This window comes from Crocuta crocuta, unplaced genomic scaffold, assembly GCF_008692635.1.
Source record: "Crocuta crocuta isolate KB4526 unplaced genomic scaffold, BGI_CrCroc_1.0 scaffold130, whole genome shotgun sequence".
Lineage (NCBI taxonomy): Eukaryota > Metazoa > Chordata > Mammalia > Carnivora > Hyaenidae > Crocuta > Crocuta crocuta.
The window spans coordinates 596,187-612,551 of record NW_027527920.1 but is presented as its reverse complement, the minus strand read 5'-3'; the positions used below and the strand labels follow the sequence as shown (position 1 = coordinate 612,551).

Here is a 16,365-nt window from a genome sequence, read left to right as displayed (position 1 = left end):
GGGGGGGGGGGGGCGGGGGGGGGGGGGGAATTCCAAGCAGGCTCCTCATTGTCCGCAAGGGACCTGATGCAAGTTCAAATTCATGAACCATGAGACCATGACCTGAGCTGAAGTTAGATGCTTAATCAACTGAGCCACCCAGGCACCCCAAAAACTGCAGATATTCACTTAACATTTTGACATGTTCTCTTTTAGTCAAAAAGTATGCATCCATCTTATAAAGTTTTGTACCTTGCTCTCTTGCTTAGGAGCTTCTGTTTCATGAATGATTTCTCCAAGTATCTTTTTATAAGATTTTTTATAGGGGTGCCTGAGTGGCTCAGTTGGTTAAGTGTCTGACTTCGGCTCAGGTCATAATCTCAAGGTTTGTGAGTCAGAGCCTTGTGTTGGGCTCTGTGCAGACAGCTCAGAGCCTGGAGCCTGCTTCAGATTCTGTGTCTCCCTCTCTCTCTGCCCCTCCCTCACTCACACTCTGTCTCTCTCTCTCAAAAATAAATAATAAAACATTTAAAAAAATTTTTTTAAAGATTTTTTAGACTATACCCTATTGATATATACCATACCTACTGATGAACTTTTAAGCTAATTCTCATTTTTAATGTTACAAACTCAGCCCAAACACCCCATCTTGATTCATCCAGCTGAAAGATCACCCCCATCTGACCACCTGCAGCAGTGTGGGTACCGTTCATCTAGCACTTGCTCCACAGTACCTACTTTGTTCTGCAGTTATCTGTGTTTTTACTCTAACTCCTCAAGGACAATGTAAGCAAATGGAGCACAGAACTATGTTGTTCAGACCTGTCACCCAATTCTATGCTCTGTCCACCATAAATACACAAATCTCTGCTGAAAACAGCCATCTCAAAAAAAACAAAAAACACCCCATACGAGCAACAAAAGTTAAGAGTCTAAAGAGGTCACTAAAGAAAAGACAATTTGAGATTAACTATGAGAAAGAATGGGAGCTATCAAATCTTTGCGTGACTGAAAAGACAGGAAGATGAAGTTGTCAGCAACAATAAAGAGGGGGTATGATAAGGCAAGGGCTTCAGAGGAAAGGAGTTCAGTCATGCCCAGTATGAACCGACAATGAACTATCCGAATCTATCACAATGACAGATGAAGAGAAGCAATTAATCAGTTTGAGAGAAGACGGGGCAAAAGCAGCAAAATAGGAAGCCATTTTTGGCTCAGCCTTAAGTTTCTATAAACACCACTTGCAACCAAACCAGAGTGTGTCTTTAGAAAGTATTAAGTATCTCCTCACACTCCCTCTGAATACAGACCTTACATTCACTCATTTGACAAATATACACTAAGGACCAGCTATGTTCCAAACACTGTTAGGAAAGTTGAGAGCAAAAAAGATTTCCAAGAGGAAATACTGACATCATAGGTCAGCAAGAAAAAGATAAGAGATTATAAAGTAAATGAAAAGCAAGCCAATATGCTTGGTTGTCTCTGATTCTTCCTTTTCCTCATACTTTAATACAAATATTAGGAAGTCCTGGGTGAATAAGCGGTCTCAATACTTGGCTTCTTCAGCCCAAGGGCCTGGCTCTATATTTAAAATGTACTGTGGCAAATAATTAAAATGTGTTCATTTGAAATATAACATATATAAAACTAAGCAGCACAGCTGTTGTTCAGAATTTAAGATAATAAAATATTTGGGGGAAATAAATAAAAAATAAAAAAATAAAATGGCCTTTGACCACTAGGAGAGAAAAGCGCTTCCCTTGGAAAAGATAAACAGCGCTTCACAGATTTCTTTACCTTTCAATTACAAGGGCCAAGTATGTGTTAAGACTAGAGGCTGGCCGCCTTCCTGTGCCATTTTGCTGCCTGCCTTTGGCACAAAAGCCCTTTGGCCAGGATAACATACAACAAACCCATTGTTGTGTAACCCTCAGCGCCACTTATTTATTGGGTTTTGTCACACACATATTGTAAAGGGGAACTTTGTCCTGCACTTAGCACGCTAAAGGGCACCTGAAGGTCAAACTGCAAATGTTTTCATGTCAGTTTCAACGGGCTTCATGAGGAGACAACTGAGAGCATCTGGAATCTTCTTTTCAACTCCCCCAAATTCCAGGCTTTGGTAATAATTCAACTTCTTGGACACCAGGGCACATCCAAGGAGGTTAAGAAGTCACAGTAGGACCTCAGATGGTGGGATCACTGGTAAAAGGAACAGACCTATACCCTTAACCAGTCTCCAGTGGTTTCCCTCTGCTTCCCAGGACTAATATTCCATTCATCTACGACAAATATGGAGCCTGTTTGGGATATCCTCTCTCTCCCTCTTTCTCTCTCTCGCACGTGCTCCCACACACACACACTTTCACTCTCTCTCTCTAAAAAAAAAATATAATTAATTAACTTAGGGGTGCCTGGATGGCTCAGCTGGTTGAGCGTCTGACTCTTGATTTTGGCTCAGGTCATGGTCTCATGGTTTGTGAGATGGAGTCCCACGTCAGGCTCTTGGCTGGCAGCACAGGGCCTGCTTGGGATTCTCCCCCTTGCCACTTGCATGTGCGCTCGCTCACTCTCGCTCTCTCTCTCAAAATAAATAAACCTTAAAATAAATAAATAAATAAAATAAAATCTGCTTGTGCTAAATCTCTCATGAATGTTGGATTAGGTAACTATAACCAACAAATCCCTCAACAGCTCATCACTAACCTTGAGAGAATACTTAAAAACCAGAATTGAAGAGAGATTATATTCCTATACTTTATCAATCTACTAGTTTCAACATCAATAAACATATATCAGGAAAATTTTTATTTCTATATCTCTAATGCAAAAAACACTTAATCTCCATTTCTTCAATCATCAATGAGAAAAACAATGATAATCTACATTACAACTGAAGTGGGAAGAAACCAATCTATTTTCTTGGAATCCTTAAAATGCTCTGGCAGACCTTTCTTCATCTTACAGGGTTCACTAAACAGATAAATAAATGAAACTCTGGGGCACCTGGGTGCCTCAGTCAGTTAAGCAACTGACTTCGGCTCAGGTCATGATCTCACGGTTCAAGAGTTCAAGCCCAGCATGGGGCTTCTGTGCTCACAGCTCAGAGCCTGGAGCCTTCTCCTGATTCTGTGTCTCCCTCTCTCTCTGCCCCTCCCCTGCTTACGCTGTCTCTCTCTGTCTCTCAAAACTAAACATTAAAAAAATAATAATAAATAAATGCAAGTCTACCTATCATAAACCAATTCTGAGCCACATCTCATCATCAAATTCTCAGGTCACATTTTCCACACAAATCTGGATTCAAAAGAAGTTCTCTGAAAGAGAATAACTTTTTTTTTTTTTTTTTTTGCTGTGATCCCTTCACCTTATTTAAGTGCACTTAATAATCTAGCAACAGACTAAACACCAAAAATAGAAGTATCATCTACCAGGGGATACTTTTTGAGAGCGACCCAACTTTTTTACGAGGGTGACTTGTTAAAGAACAAATAAATTACTTGTTTGATGTTAACTGCACATTTTCAAGGGAGTTGCTATAATTGTTGGTAACGGGAAAAAAATTCAACAGTTTTACCATAACATGCAGCAATCATACTCTTAGGTATTTACCCAACTGAAAACTTATGCTCACATAAAACCTGCACACAAATGTTTCTAGCAAGTTTTGTTCATAGTCATCAAAAGATGGAATCAGCCAAAATGCCCTTCAACAGATAAATGGATAGACAAACTTTGATACATCCATACAGTGAAATATATTACTCAGCAATAAAAGGAAATGGGCTATCAAGCCACAAAGACATGAATCTTTTGTTTTGTTTTTTTTGTTTGTTTGTTTTTAGTTTGAAGGAGAGAGAGTAGGAGTGGGAGAGTGGGTCAGAGGGAGAGAAGTCTTAAGCAGGCTCCATGCCCAATTCAGAAACCAAAGCAGGGCTCCATCCCACAACTCTGGCATCATGACCTAAGTCAAAATTGAGAGTCGGCACTCAACTGACTGAGGCACCCTGGCACCCCAGCATGAATGAATCTTAAATGTGCATTGTTAAGTGAAAGAAGTCTGTCTCCAAAGGCTACATACTGTGTGATTTTAATTACGTTGTATTCTGGAAAAGGCGAAACCTACAAAGATGGTAAAAAGATCAGTTGCTTAGGTAGGGGAGAGGTCATGGAGGAAAAGTCAGAAAGACTAAATTGGTGAAACAAGGCATTCTGTATAATACTGTAATAATGGATACAAGGCACTGCATGTTAAAACTCAGAACTTTAGAGCACAAAGAATAAGCCTTAATATATGCAAATTTTTAAAAATTCATTGAGGAGGCGGGAGGATCCCAGGATGGAAGGCAGAATGTGACAAAACAATCTGTTACAAATGTATAAAACAAGTCAACGAAGGGAATGTGAGTACAGGTTAGTAATTCTGATTGGGCTATACCTGTACACTGGAACTGAATGATTTAAGCCCATGGATGGTAAATGGTAGGAGACCAGTCTTTTATTGTTAGAGTAAGAGGTGACAGATAAGAAAAAGAGGTGGCTAGAGTGAGGCAGGTGGTAATGGATTCGAGCTGGAGACATCAGTATGAACTCATGCTTAGCTTCATATAGTACAGAAGGTTACATGTAAAAATAGTAAGAGATATGTGTATATACCAATGAGCATGGCTCAAAGTCAACATCAAGTCATAAACCATGTTGACAGTACATACCCTTGATATGAAGTGATGAAAATAACTTTTATCACTGTAGTCTTCCACCCTAAACACATAACCCCAATCTGATCACAAGTGAAACATCGAATCCTAATTGAGAATATTCTACAGAATACCTGACTGATACTCTTCAGAATAGTCTAAGTCACCAAAACTAATGAAAGTCTGAGAAATTGTCAGATGCAAGAGGAGACATGACTATTAAATGTAATGTAGTATGCTGGACAAGAGTCTGTAACAAGAACATTAGATAAATACTAAGGTAATCTGAAGACGTTACTTAATAATAATATATCAACACTAGTTCATTAACTGTTAACAAAATTTACCTTGGTAATGTAGGATGTTAATAATAAGAGAAAAAAATACTAGGAAAAATGTGCTAATGAAGGTTACTCCAAGCACATGAGATTATAAACTGCTTGACTGTCTAAACCTTTTTTAAAAAAATTTTTAAATAGTTTATTTATTTTTGAGACAGAGAGAGACAGAACATGAGCAGGGGAGAGGCAGAGAGAGAGGGAGACACAGAATCCAAAACAGGCTCCAGGCTCTGAGCTGCCAGCACAGAACCCGATGCGGGGCTCGAACCCACGAACCTCAAGATCATGACCTGAGCCGAAGTTGGACGCTCAACCAACTAAGCCACCCAGGAGCCCCATTGACCTCTGAACTTTAAACAAGTCAGTGTCTTCAGTAAAGAAAAAAGGGCTTAAGTGAGAATAAAGCAAAGCAGAGAGGGTTAAAATCTAAATGGAAATAGTAAATTTCCTATCCAAGCCATTCTTTAGTTTTTCAAAAGATATGGAAGTAACAATTCAATTTTAGTCTCAGGTTTTCAACCCCTGTCAATTCAGTTACTTAAGCAATGAAGGAATGGGTCTTGAAATACATTTTTTTAAGTTCCAAAATTTCAAGAGATCATTCATGAAATCAGGGCATTTTCAAAACTTAAAAATGTTGGCCCCCTAACCCAGATGTCACACAGATTCTGGTGAATCTGTTATTATTCACTTTTATAGCATTATTCTAGTGACTGTGTTAAAAAGCATACCACATTCTAGTGAATTAATTACGGTTCCATAGTGAGTGAATGGCATTCAATGATTTGTTAGTGCCAAACACAACTGGGCAGTCAACATACACCAGTGCATATTCTCCTTTATGTATTAGCAAGGACAGTAAATACAGCAAATTTAAAACTGCAGTCTGTTGGAAGGGACACCTGCGTGGCTCAGTGGGTGAACCATCTGATTTCAGCTTAGGTCATGATCTCACAGTTCATAGGTTCAAGCCCCATGTTGGGCTCCGCACTGGCAGTGAAGAGGCTGCTTGGGATTCTCACTCTTTCCTCTCCCTCTCCCTCTCCCTCTCCCTCTCCCTCCCTCTCCCTCCCTCTCCCTCTCTCTCTGTGCCCCTCCCCCACTCACACTTTTTTCTCTCAAATAAACAAAAAATAAACTTAAAGAAAAAAACAAACCCAACTATAGTCTGTCAGTAATGTCCGATCACAAAGATGCGTAAGCCAGTCCCTTCCTCTCCTCTGAGGATGGGAACCAAATCGCAAGTTATCCAAGAATCTCCTAGAAGAGCCAAGTACAGACTCAACTCAGACATCACCACCACCACCTGTTACCAGATTAAAGACAATAATCACTTTCATCTGTGTGAACTCCAGGCAGGTTACTGACTTTTCCTGAAGGAAGGGGGGGGGTGGGGGAGGAAGCTGAGTCTCTAACAGTTTATTTTCTTTCCCTTAATCTCCTGATGGAGTAGACCTACGTAAGAGAATCATGCTGTGTTTTTGTGAAGCTCTATCAGCATCCCTTTTCACTAGGGTAACAAAGAATGTGTTTAAACAACAGCAGTGGATAAAAGCTTACAGACCTGAAACACAAGGTTAAAAAGAAATATCAACTTGATCCAACTTACAAGAATTGTGCCGACGACGGAAACTTTTGGACTGACTCAAGGATTCCGTGTGCCGGTCCACATAGCTCTTTGAGCACTGTTGCTGCTGGGGGGAAACGGCAACATCTTGGCTCTTCACATCTGTCCTCTTAGGGATATTCTGAGGGGCACTGCTGGAAGAGGTTGGTTTCTTCACCAGCTTGCCTGTGCCATTCTGACTGATACCCACTTGGTATCCAACACCAGAGGCGCCTAATTCTGTCTGATGAAGATCTCCAAAATGTTGGTTTTCTCCAGGACCTGGTATCTCCAGAATTTTTAATTCTGTAATGTCACCTGCCCTGAAATAAACAAAAGAGTCCAAGTCTCAAAACTGTAAGAGTGTCACACCCATGTTCATAGCAGCATTCTTCCCAAGAGCCAAAGGGTGGAAACCCAAGTGTCTCCTGTAAGATGAAGGGATAAACAAAATATGGCATACATAGGCTTACAGTGAAGTATTTACTAGGCCTTTAAATTTTTTTTTAACGTTTATTTTTTGAGAGAGAGGGAGACAGAGCATCAGCAGGGGAGGGGTAGAGGTGCAGAGAGAGACGGAGACATAGAATCTGAAGCAGGCTCTGGACTCTGAGCTGTTAGCACAGAGCCCAACGCGGGGCTTGAACTCACAGAGCACAAGATCATGACCTGAGCTGAAGTCAGACACTTAACCGACTGAGCCACCCAGGCGCCCCACTAGGCGTTTAAAAGGAGGGAAATTGTGACACATAGTACACCATGGATGAACCTTGAAGACAGTATGCTAAGTAAAATAAACTATCACAAAAAGACAATTATTAAATGATTCCCACTTTATATGAGGTACCTACAATAGTCTCATTCACAGAGAAAGAAGGTAAAAATTGGTTACCAGGGCTAGAGGAAAATGAGATTGGAGAGTTAAGTGTTTACAAGGTATGAAGTTTCACTGTGGGATGACGGAAAAGTTCTGGAGATGGATAGCAGTGACAGGAGGTAAAGCTGTGGAGGAAATGGGGGCCAGATCATACTCATGTTACATTTTTCTGGGGACTGTAGGGAAGGTGGAAAAGCTAGCGGAAAGAACACACAGTTAGGAGATTGGGCAAGAAATAAGAGGGAACGAACTGGGCAAGTGACAATGCAAATGGAGAGGGGAGGATGAAACCAAGAGACATCTGGACTCCATAGGGTTTGGTGACTAACTGAGCATGTGGATCAAAGAGAAAGAAGAATTTACAATGATTCCTAAGTTTCTAACTCAGAAAAGTATAATTAGTTTACCGATTGAGGATAGACCTTTGAAAGAAGAAACCTACAGATAACATAATGAGTTCAGCTTTGAAAATCTTAAATTTAAGATATTTTGTGGGAGCGGGGCACCTGGGTGGCTCAGTCGGTTAAGTGTCCGACTTCAGCTCAGGTCACAATCTCACAATTCATGGGTTCAAGCCACATGTTGAGCTCCATGCTGGCCGCATTAATTTTCTTTCTCTCTCCCTCTCTCTCTACCCCTCCCCCACTCACACTTTCTCTCTCAAAATAAATACATTAAAAAAAAAAAGACAGGATATGTGAACAAATTTCACATATTCATTAAAAATATATCTATATTTTGTGGGAGGGGTGCCTGGCTGGTTTAATCGAAAGAACATCCAACTCTTGATCTCAGGGTCGAGCTCTTAGCTAGGTGTAAAAACAAAAAGATATTTTGTGGGATATCCACCTGGAAATGACTAATAGACAAAATAAGTGGAGTTCAGATAATGGGTTTATATTAAAGGTTTGGGGTCTCATTAATGTGTAAGAAGATACACATGAAGCGGTCGAGATTACAGACTAAGAAAAGAATCAAAGATAGAACTCTGAATAAATCAGTCTTAAAAAGTGAGTAGAACAGGGGCGCCTGGGAGGCTTAGTCAGTTAAGCATCCAACTTCGGCTCCAGTCATAATCTCAGTTAGTGAGTTCAAGCTCCACTTAAAGAAAGCCCACTTTGGAGCCTCTGCCTCCTCTCTCTGCCCCTCGCCCGTTCGCCTACTCACTCTCAAAAATAAACAAACATGAAAAAAAAGAAGAAGAAGAATGTGGTGTCAGGGATGTAAAGGAATGGAGGAATACATGCAAAGAAAACTCAAAGGAGTGACAGAGGAACTAAATGAGGGCGCTTCAACAGTTTGAGTAAGGTTAGAATGAAGACACTGCTGCAGAATTCGGCAATTAGTTAATTTGTAACATTGAACCAGCAAGAGCTAGTTCAGCAAGAGGTAAAATTAGAAAAAAGACAATGGTGGAGAGAAGAAGGACTAGAGAATGAGGCCACAAAGAGAATGAAAACAGACTATTTTGCTCTGAAAAGAACCGCGGGTATGAAGAAAAAGGAAAGGACAGGGCAATACCTAATGGCACATGCCAGCTGGGGGTGGACATGGGTGTTAGAGGGTGGGAATTGTGAGGGAAGGCTGGGAAAATGCTGGGATGCAGAGAGGAGAAAGACAGTATAAAGGCTGATAATGAAGACACAAAAGAGATGGAATAGGGTGTCAGGGGAGACAGAAAAGGATAGTATGTAAAGCGTACAGGACAAGGGTAGCCCTGAATACACAGGACATGTCTTCTATTGACTTAGAGGGAGTTAGAAATAAGAATGGCTACTCCTACAGGAAACACTACGTGAAGGTACTTTTCAGAGAGTCAAGGAAGCTCTCGTCTGACCACGCTGTTGATGCTCTAACCTAAGAAAGGGAGACTGTATGAAAAACTGGTGGAAAGAGGGATGTGAAGATAATAAGTGAACTTGCAGACAACAACTTGAGATCCATAGACAAACACTACGAAAAATACATACCGGGGACACCTGGATGGCTCAGTCAGTTAAGCATCTGACTCTTGGGTTTTGGCTCAGGTCGTGATCTCGTAATTCATGAGGTCAAGCACTGTGTTGGGCTCTGCGTTGACACCTTGAACCTACTTGGGATTCTCTCTTCCCTTCTCTCTCTGCCCCTCCCCTACTCATGCCGTTCTCACACACTTTCTTTCAAAATAAATAAACATTAAAAAAAAAAGAAAGTAAAATATATTCCTGTAACTAAGGACTTCAGCTACTAGAAACTGTGCTTCTGGAGATAAATTATAATACAAAGAGAGATACATTTAGGTGGTGGGGGGAGGATCAATAAAGGCCTTAGATATAAGAAAACACAAATAATAAAAATCTGAGAAAGAAAATAGATTATTCTGAATTTGACCCATTTAAATAATATTGACAGAGACAAGAAAAATGTCTGACAAACCCCAATTCACTGGCTAAAAGCTAATTATGACACAACACAAACTCTATGCTGAAATGGCAGCTAGACTAGAAGAGTTAAGACTGCAAAATCCCACCTGACAAGACTCTCTTCAAAAGCAGCCCTATACAAGAGAACACTGGCAGAGCTAGATTCAAGCTCCACAGACCACGAGGCCAGATTTGAAGAAATCAATCAGGACACTCACCTGAAGGTAACTTCCGGCACGAGGCACTTCACTCCATTGTGGAAAGGCCGGGTGAGAGAAATGGTCTGGCTGACCTGATCCACTGCTGACACTCTTCCCTGATAGACCCCCAAGCTATCTCCACAGTTGATGGACACAATACTGCCCAGCCAATCCGTAGCCATGTTGTTGGTATATGACCACTGTAGAAAGAAGGAGTCACACAAATCTTGAGAAACAATTTAATTTTAATTAAATTCACCAGATATTATGTCAGGCTCTGACCCAGGTGTTGCTTAATAATACATATCTGGGGGCGCCTGAGTGGCTCAGTTGGTTAAGCATCTGACTTCCGCTCAGGTCATGATCTTACAGTCTGTGAGTTCAAGCCCCGCATCAGGCTCTGTGCTGTCAGCTCAGAGCCTGGAACCTCTTGGGATTCTGTGTCTCCCTCTCTCTCTGGCCCTTCCCCACACATGCTCTGTCTCTCTGTCTCAAAACTGAATAAATGTTAAAAAAAAAAATTTTAAATAATACATATTCTGTCACATCCTTAATTGAAGTAATAAAGTACTCAGCCATAAAAAAAGAATGAAATCTTGCCATTTGCAACAACATGGATGGAGCTAAAATGTATAATGCTAAGCAAAATAAGCCTGTCAGAGAAAGACAAATACCTTATGATTTCAATCACATGTGGAATTTAAGAAATAAAACAAGCAAAAGGGGAAAAAAAGAGAGACAAGTCAAAAAACAGACACTACAGATGAATAAAGATGTGTGTGTGTGTTTATATATATGTAAATATAACACACACACACACACATATATATATATGAGTATTACGCAGCAATCAAAAAGAATGAAATCCTGCCATTTGCAAATACATGGATGGAACTAGAGGGTATTATGCTAAGTGAAATTAGAGAAAGACAAATATCATATGACTTCACTCATATGTGGAATTTAAGATACAAAACAGATGAACATAAAGGAAGGGAAGCAAAAATAATATAAAAACAGGAAAGGGAACAAAAAATAAGAGACTCTTAAATATAGAGAATAAACAGAGGGTTGCTGGAGGGATTGTGGGAGGGGGATGGGCTAAATGGGTAAGAGGCATTAAGGAAGACGCTAGGATGAGCACTGGGTGTTATATGTAGGGGATGAATCACTACACTCTCCTCCTGAAATCACTGTTGCACTATATGCTAACTAACTTGGATGTAAATTAAAAAAATAAAATATATATAAGCAAAAAGTAAAATAAAATAAAACAGACTCAACTATAGAGAATAAACAGATGGTCACCAGAGTGGAGGTGGGTGGGGGGACTGGTGAAATAGGTGAAGGGATTAAGAGTACAACTCATCTTGATATGCACTGAGTAATATATAGAATTGATGAGTCACTATACTGTACACCTGAAACTAATATAACACTGTAAGTATATTGGAATTCATTTTTTGTTATATTAATGAATAAGCAATATAATTTAATGTATATAAAAATTTTATACTTGCTTTAAAGAATAGTAAAGATAATATTTACCTAGACATCAAATCACACAAACTATAACCTTTTTAAATTAATTTTGACAGGAAAATGGAAGGCATCAATCTACCCAATTTCAAGGCTTATTATATATATGGGTATAGTAATCAAAATGATATGGTAGTGGTGGGAGGATATATAAATCAATGGAATACAATAGAAAACCCAGAAAGAGATACACACAAATATGCCCTGAAATGATTCTGACAAAACACAAAAGTAATTCAACCAAGATAACATGGTTTTTACAAATGGTGCTGGAGCAAATGGATATCCATCAGTAAAAACTAAACCCCGACCTAAGTTTCATAATGTATACATTTATTAAAAATTATAGACTTAAATGTAAAATGTCAAACTATAAAACTTTTAGGGAAAACATAGTGGGAAAAAGACAAGGAACTAGTATACAGGATATACAAAGAACTCTGAAAACCCAGTAGAGGGGCGCCTGGGTGGCTTAGTCAGTTGAGCGCCCGACTTTCGCTTGGGTCATGATCTCGCGGTTCGTGGGTTCGAGCCCCGCGTCGGGCTCTGTGCTGACTGCCAGCTCAGAGCCTGGAGCCTGTTTCAGTCTGTGACTCCCTCTCTCTCTGACCCTCCCCTGCTCACGCTGTCTCTCTCTCTCTCCTAGAAATAAAAATAAATAAATAAAAATAAAAATTAAAAAAAAAACCCAGTAGAAAAAAAATACAGCAAAAATTAGCAAAAGACATTTCAAAATAGAAGATATACAGACGGCAAACAAGCACATGAAACGATGTTCAACAGTTCAACGTCATTAACCATTAGGGAAATACAAATTAAAACTACCATGAAAGATCACCACACACCAACCAGAATGGCTATGATAAAAAATAGTGACAATAGCCAAGTCCTGGAAAGGATGTGGAAAAAACTGGATTCCTCATACATTGCTGATGGGAATATTAAATGGTTTGGCCGTTCTGGTAAACAATTTGGCCGTCTATATAAAAAAGTATAAACATGCAACTATTACATGACTCAGCAATTGTACGACTGGTCATTTATCCCAGAGAAAGTAACACTTAAGTTCACACTAATAGGCCCAAACTAGAAACCAAGATGACAACAGGTGAATGGTTAAACAAACTGTGGTACATGCATACCACAGACAAAATGAAAAATGTTACATTCTGTATGATTCAATTTGTGTTAACATTTCTGAAAAGACAAACTACAGAAATGGAGATGAGTGGTTCCCAGGGTTTAGGGAGGGGCTGAGGCAGGAGGCAAATAAGAGATGGCCATAAAAGCACAACAAAAGGGCTATAAAAAGGAACTCTTGTAGTAATGGAAATGTTCTGTACCTTGACCATATCAATGTCAGTATCTTGGTAGTGATATTGTACTATAGTTTTTGAAACTGTTATTACCAATGAGGAAAACCAGGAAAAGGTATATGTAATGTTTCTGTATTGTTCCTTACAAGTGCGTAAGAATCTACAGTTATCTCCATTAAAAAGTTTAATTTAAAAAAATCAGGGTCACCTGGGTGGCTCAGTCGCTTAAGCATCTGACTCTTGATTTCACTCAGGTCATGATCTCACACTTGGTGAGATTGAGCCCCATGTTGGGCTCTGCGCTGTCAGCCCAGAAACCTGCTTAGGATTCTCTCTCTCCCTCTCCCTCTCTCTGCCCCTCCCCTGCACTCGCACACACACTTGCTCTCAAAATAAACATTAAAAAAAATAAAACAAAAAAATTTTAAAACATCAGTGTCTTCTACCACATTAAAAAATAAACAAGGAAATCACATGTGATACCAATAAATGCACAAAGTGGTGCCTGGCTGGCTAGGTCAGCAGAGCATACAACTCTTGATCTTGGGGTTGAGTTCAAACCCCACATTGGGTATAGAAATTACTTGAAAGTAAAATCTTTAAGAATAATAATAATAAATGCAGAAAGATAATCAGACAAAATTCAATATCCATTCATGAAATCAAAAAGGGGGGAGTGGAGGCATCTACAAAACAATTACAACAAACATATTAATGGTGAAATAATGAATCCTTTATCCCTAAAGACTGGGACCAAGCAAAGATGTCCACTTCCATTATTTCTAATTCTAATCAATACCATACTGTAGGTCCTACCCACTGCAACAAGAAATAAGAAGCACAAATAGTGGAAAGGAAGAATTAAAAATGTCTTTACTTGTAAACCATATGATTGACTGTATATGTAGAAAACCCTAAGAAATGTACCAAATAAAAAAAATCCTACTAGAATAAATTAATTTAGCAAGGTCACAGGATACATGCTCAATTTCAAATAAACTGTACTCTGTTTATTTAGCAAAAAACAACTGAAAATGAAATTTTAAAATACTATTTGTAATACTATTAAAAACCATAAACTACTTAGGATAAATCTAATGAAAAACGTGCAGAACTTCTACGATGAAAACTCTAAAAGACCACTGAGAAAAATTAAGAGGATCTAAATAAATGGGAGAGATGCACCACCTTCATAAGTCAAAGAGCTCAATGCTGTCAATTCTCCCCAAATACAAAGATTAATAAAAATCCCAGTTAGTCTTTTTGAAGAAACTGAAAAACTGATTCTAAAAGGTATATGGCAATGCAAAAATACTTAGAACAGCCAAAACATTCATGAAAATACAAAACAAGGCTACATGTTTTATATAACCTCATTTCAAGATTTGCTATAAAGCTATAGAAAATCTGTGTGTTGGTGCAAGGCTAAACAAAACAAACAAAATCAATGGAACAGAAAGAGCCCAGAAATAGACCCACACTGACTTCCAAGCAAGGTACCAAGATAAATCAATGAAAAAATCCAAGTATTTTTCAATAAATGGGTGCTAGGACTAGACATATAGGAGGAAAAATAACCTTCTATTCCTATCCCATATCAGATATAAAAAATCAACTTGAAACAAACTATCTAAACATAAAAACTAGAACTATTAAAGCTACTAAGAAACCAGAATATCTTAGTGACCTTGGGGGAGAAAAAACTTTCTTAGACAAAACACAAATAGGTACTAATCATAAAAGAAAAAAATCTGATGAATTAGATTTCATCAAAATGTAAAAGTTCTGGGGCACCTGGGTGGCTTAGTCGGTTAAGCGTCCGACTTTCGCTTAGGTCATGATCTCGCGGTTCGTGGGTTCGAGCCCCGCGTCGGGCTCTGTGCTGACTGCCAGCTCAGAGCCTGAAGCCTGTTTCAGTCTGTGACTCCCCCTCTCTCTGACCCTCCCCTGCTCACGCTCTCTCTCTCTCTCTCTCTCTCAGAAATAAAAAAGAAAAAAAAATGTGTATTTATTTGAGAGAGTGACAGAGAGAACGAGCAGGGGAGTGGCAGAGAAAGAGGGAGAAAGAGAATCCCAAGCAGGCCATGTGCTGACACAGGGCAGAGCCCAACACAGGGCTCAATCTCACAAACTGAGATCATGCATGACCAGTGCCAAAATCAAGAGTCAGTCGCCTGCCAGTCTGAGCCACCCAGGTGCCCCTACTATCCCATTTTACAGATGGGGAATTTGCAACGCAGATATTATAATGGATATTTTACATACCTGTACCTAGAGCATAAGGTCAACTTCTTAGTACAATGGCCTATTTGCCACGCTGCACATATTCCCATTAGCTTTTTTTTTTTTAATTTGCGAGAGAGAGCGAGCATGTGAGAAGCAGCAGCAGAGAGAGACGATCCCAAGCAGGCTCCATGCTGACAGCATGAAGCCCAACACGGGGCTCAAACTCAAGAACCCTGAGATCATAGGGGCACCTGGGTGGCTCAGTGGGTTAAGCGTCTGATACCAGCTCAGGTCATAATCTCATGGTTCGTGGGTTCAAGCCCTGCATTGGGCTCTGTGCTGACAACTAGCTCAGAGCCTGTAGCCTGTCTTCAGATTCTATAACTCCCTCTCTGTGACCTTCTCCTGCTCACGCTGTCTCTATCTCTCTTTCAAAAATAAATAAAACATTAAAAAAAAGAATCATGAGATCACAACCTGAGCCGAAATCAAGAGTCAGACACTTAACCAACTGAGCCACCCAAGCACCCCACACCCAAGCACCTCTAAAATGGACATTTAGAAAATTCCATTTTTCACAATTATGGTTAATGCAGCAATGATCAATTTCACATAGTGTTTGTCCTAAATTATTTTCTTAGGATAAAGCCCCAATCAGTAAAAAGTTGGTAAAGTCATCCAACCTTGATTACAATGTCCCAGAGCAGAAAACTATTTTTTCCACGTCAAATTTTTTCAACTTTTCAAACCAAATTATTCTCTGAATGGGGTTAGTCATACATTTAAAATAATGGTAATGTGGGGCGCCTGGGTGGCTTAGTCGGTTAAGCGTCCGACTTTCGCTTAGGTCATGATCTCGCGGTTCGTGGGTTCAAGCCCCGCGTCGGGCTCTGTGCTGACTGCCAGCTCAGAGCCTGGAGCCTGTTTCACAGTCTGTCACTCCCTCTCTCTCGGACCCTCCCCTGCTCACGCTGTCTCTCTCTCTCTCCTAGAAATAAAATAAAAATAATAATAATAATAATGGTAATGTAATTAAATATTTAAAAAGGTATTCCACATAATCTAGCCACATCCCAAAATCATTTCTATGAAGGCTACCTCCCAGGTGGCCAAGCTAAGCACTTCAAGAAGCAAAACAATGTTTCAAATTTCTTCTATCACCCCAAACAAGATGGAGGG

At 39.7% G+C, this 16,365-nt stretch overlaps 1 protein-coding gene across 2 annotated transcripts in view; it reads right to left on the bottom strand.

The window, feature by feature from the left end:
- Positions 1 to 16,365, bottom strand: part of EDC3 (enhancer of mRNA decapping 3) — a 60,889-nt gene that overhangs the window by 30,338 nt on the left and 14,186 nt on the right. For both annotated transcript variants that reach the window (XM_077745747.1, XM_077745741.1), the window contains exons 2-3: positions 10,124 to 10,305; positions 6,630 to 6,949 (exon numbers count right to left, since the gene is read on the bottom strand). In XM_077745747.1, the coding sequence (XP_077601873.1) occupies positions 6,630 to 6,949; positions 10,124 to 10,287 (484 nt within the window). In that variant the 5' untranslated portion in view covers positions 10,288 to 10,305. The remainder of the gene's footprint in view (positions 1 to 6,629; positions 6,950 to 10,123; positions 10,306 to 16,365) is intronic.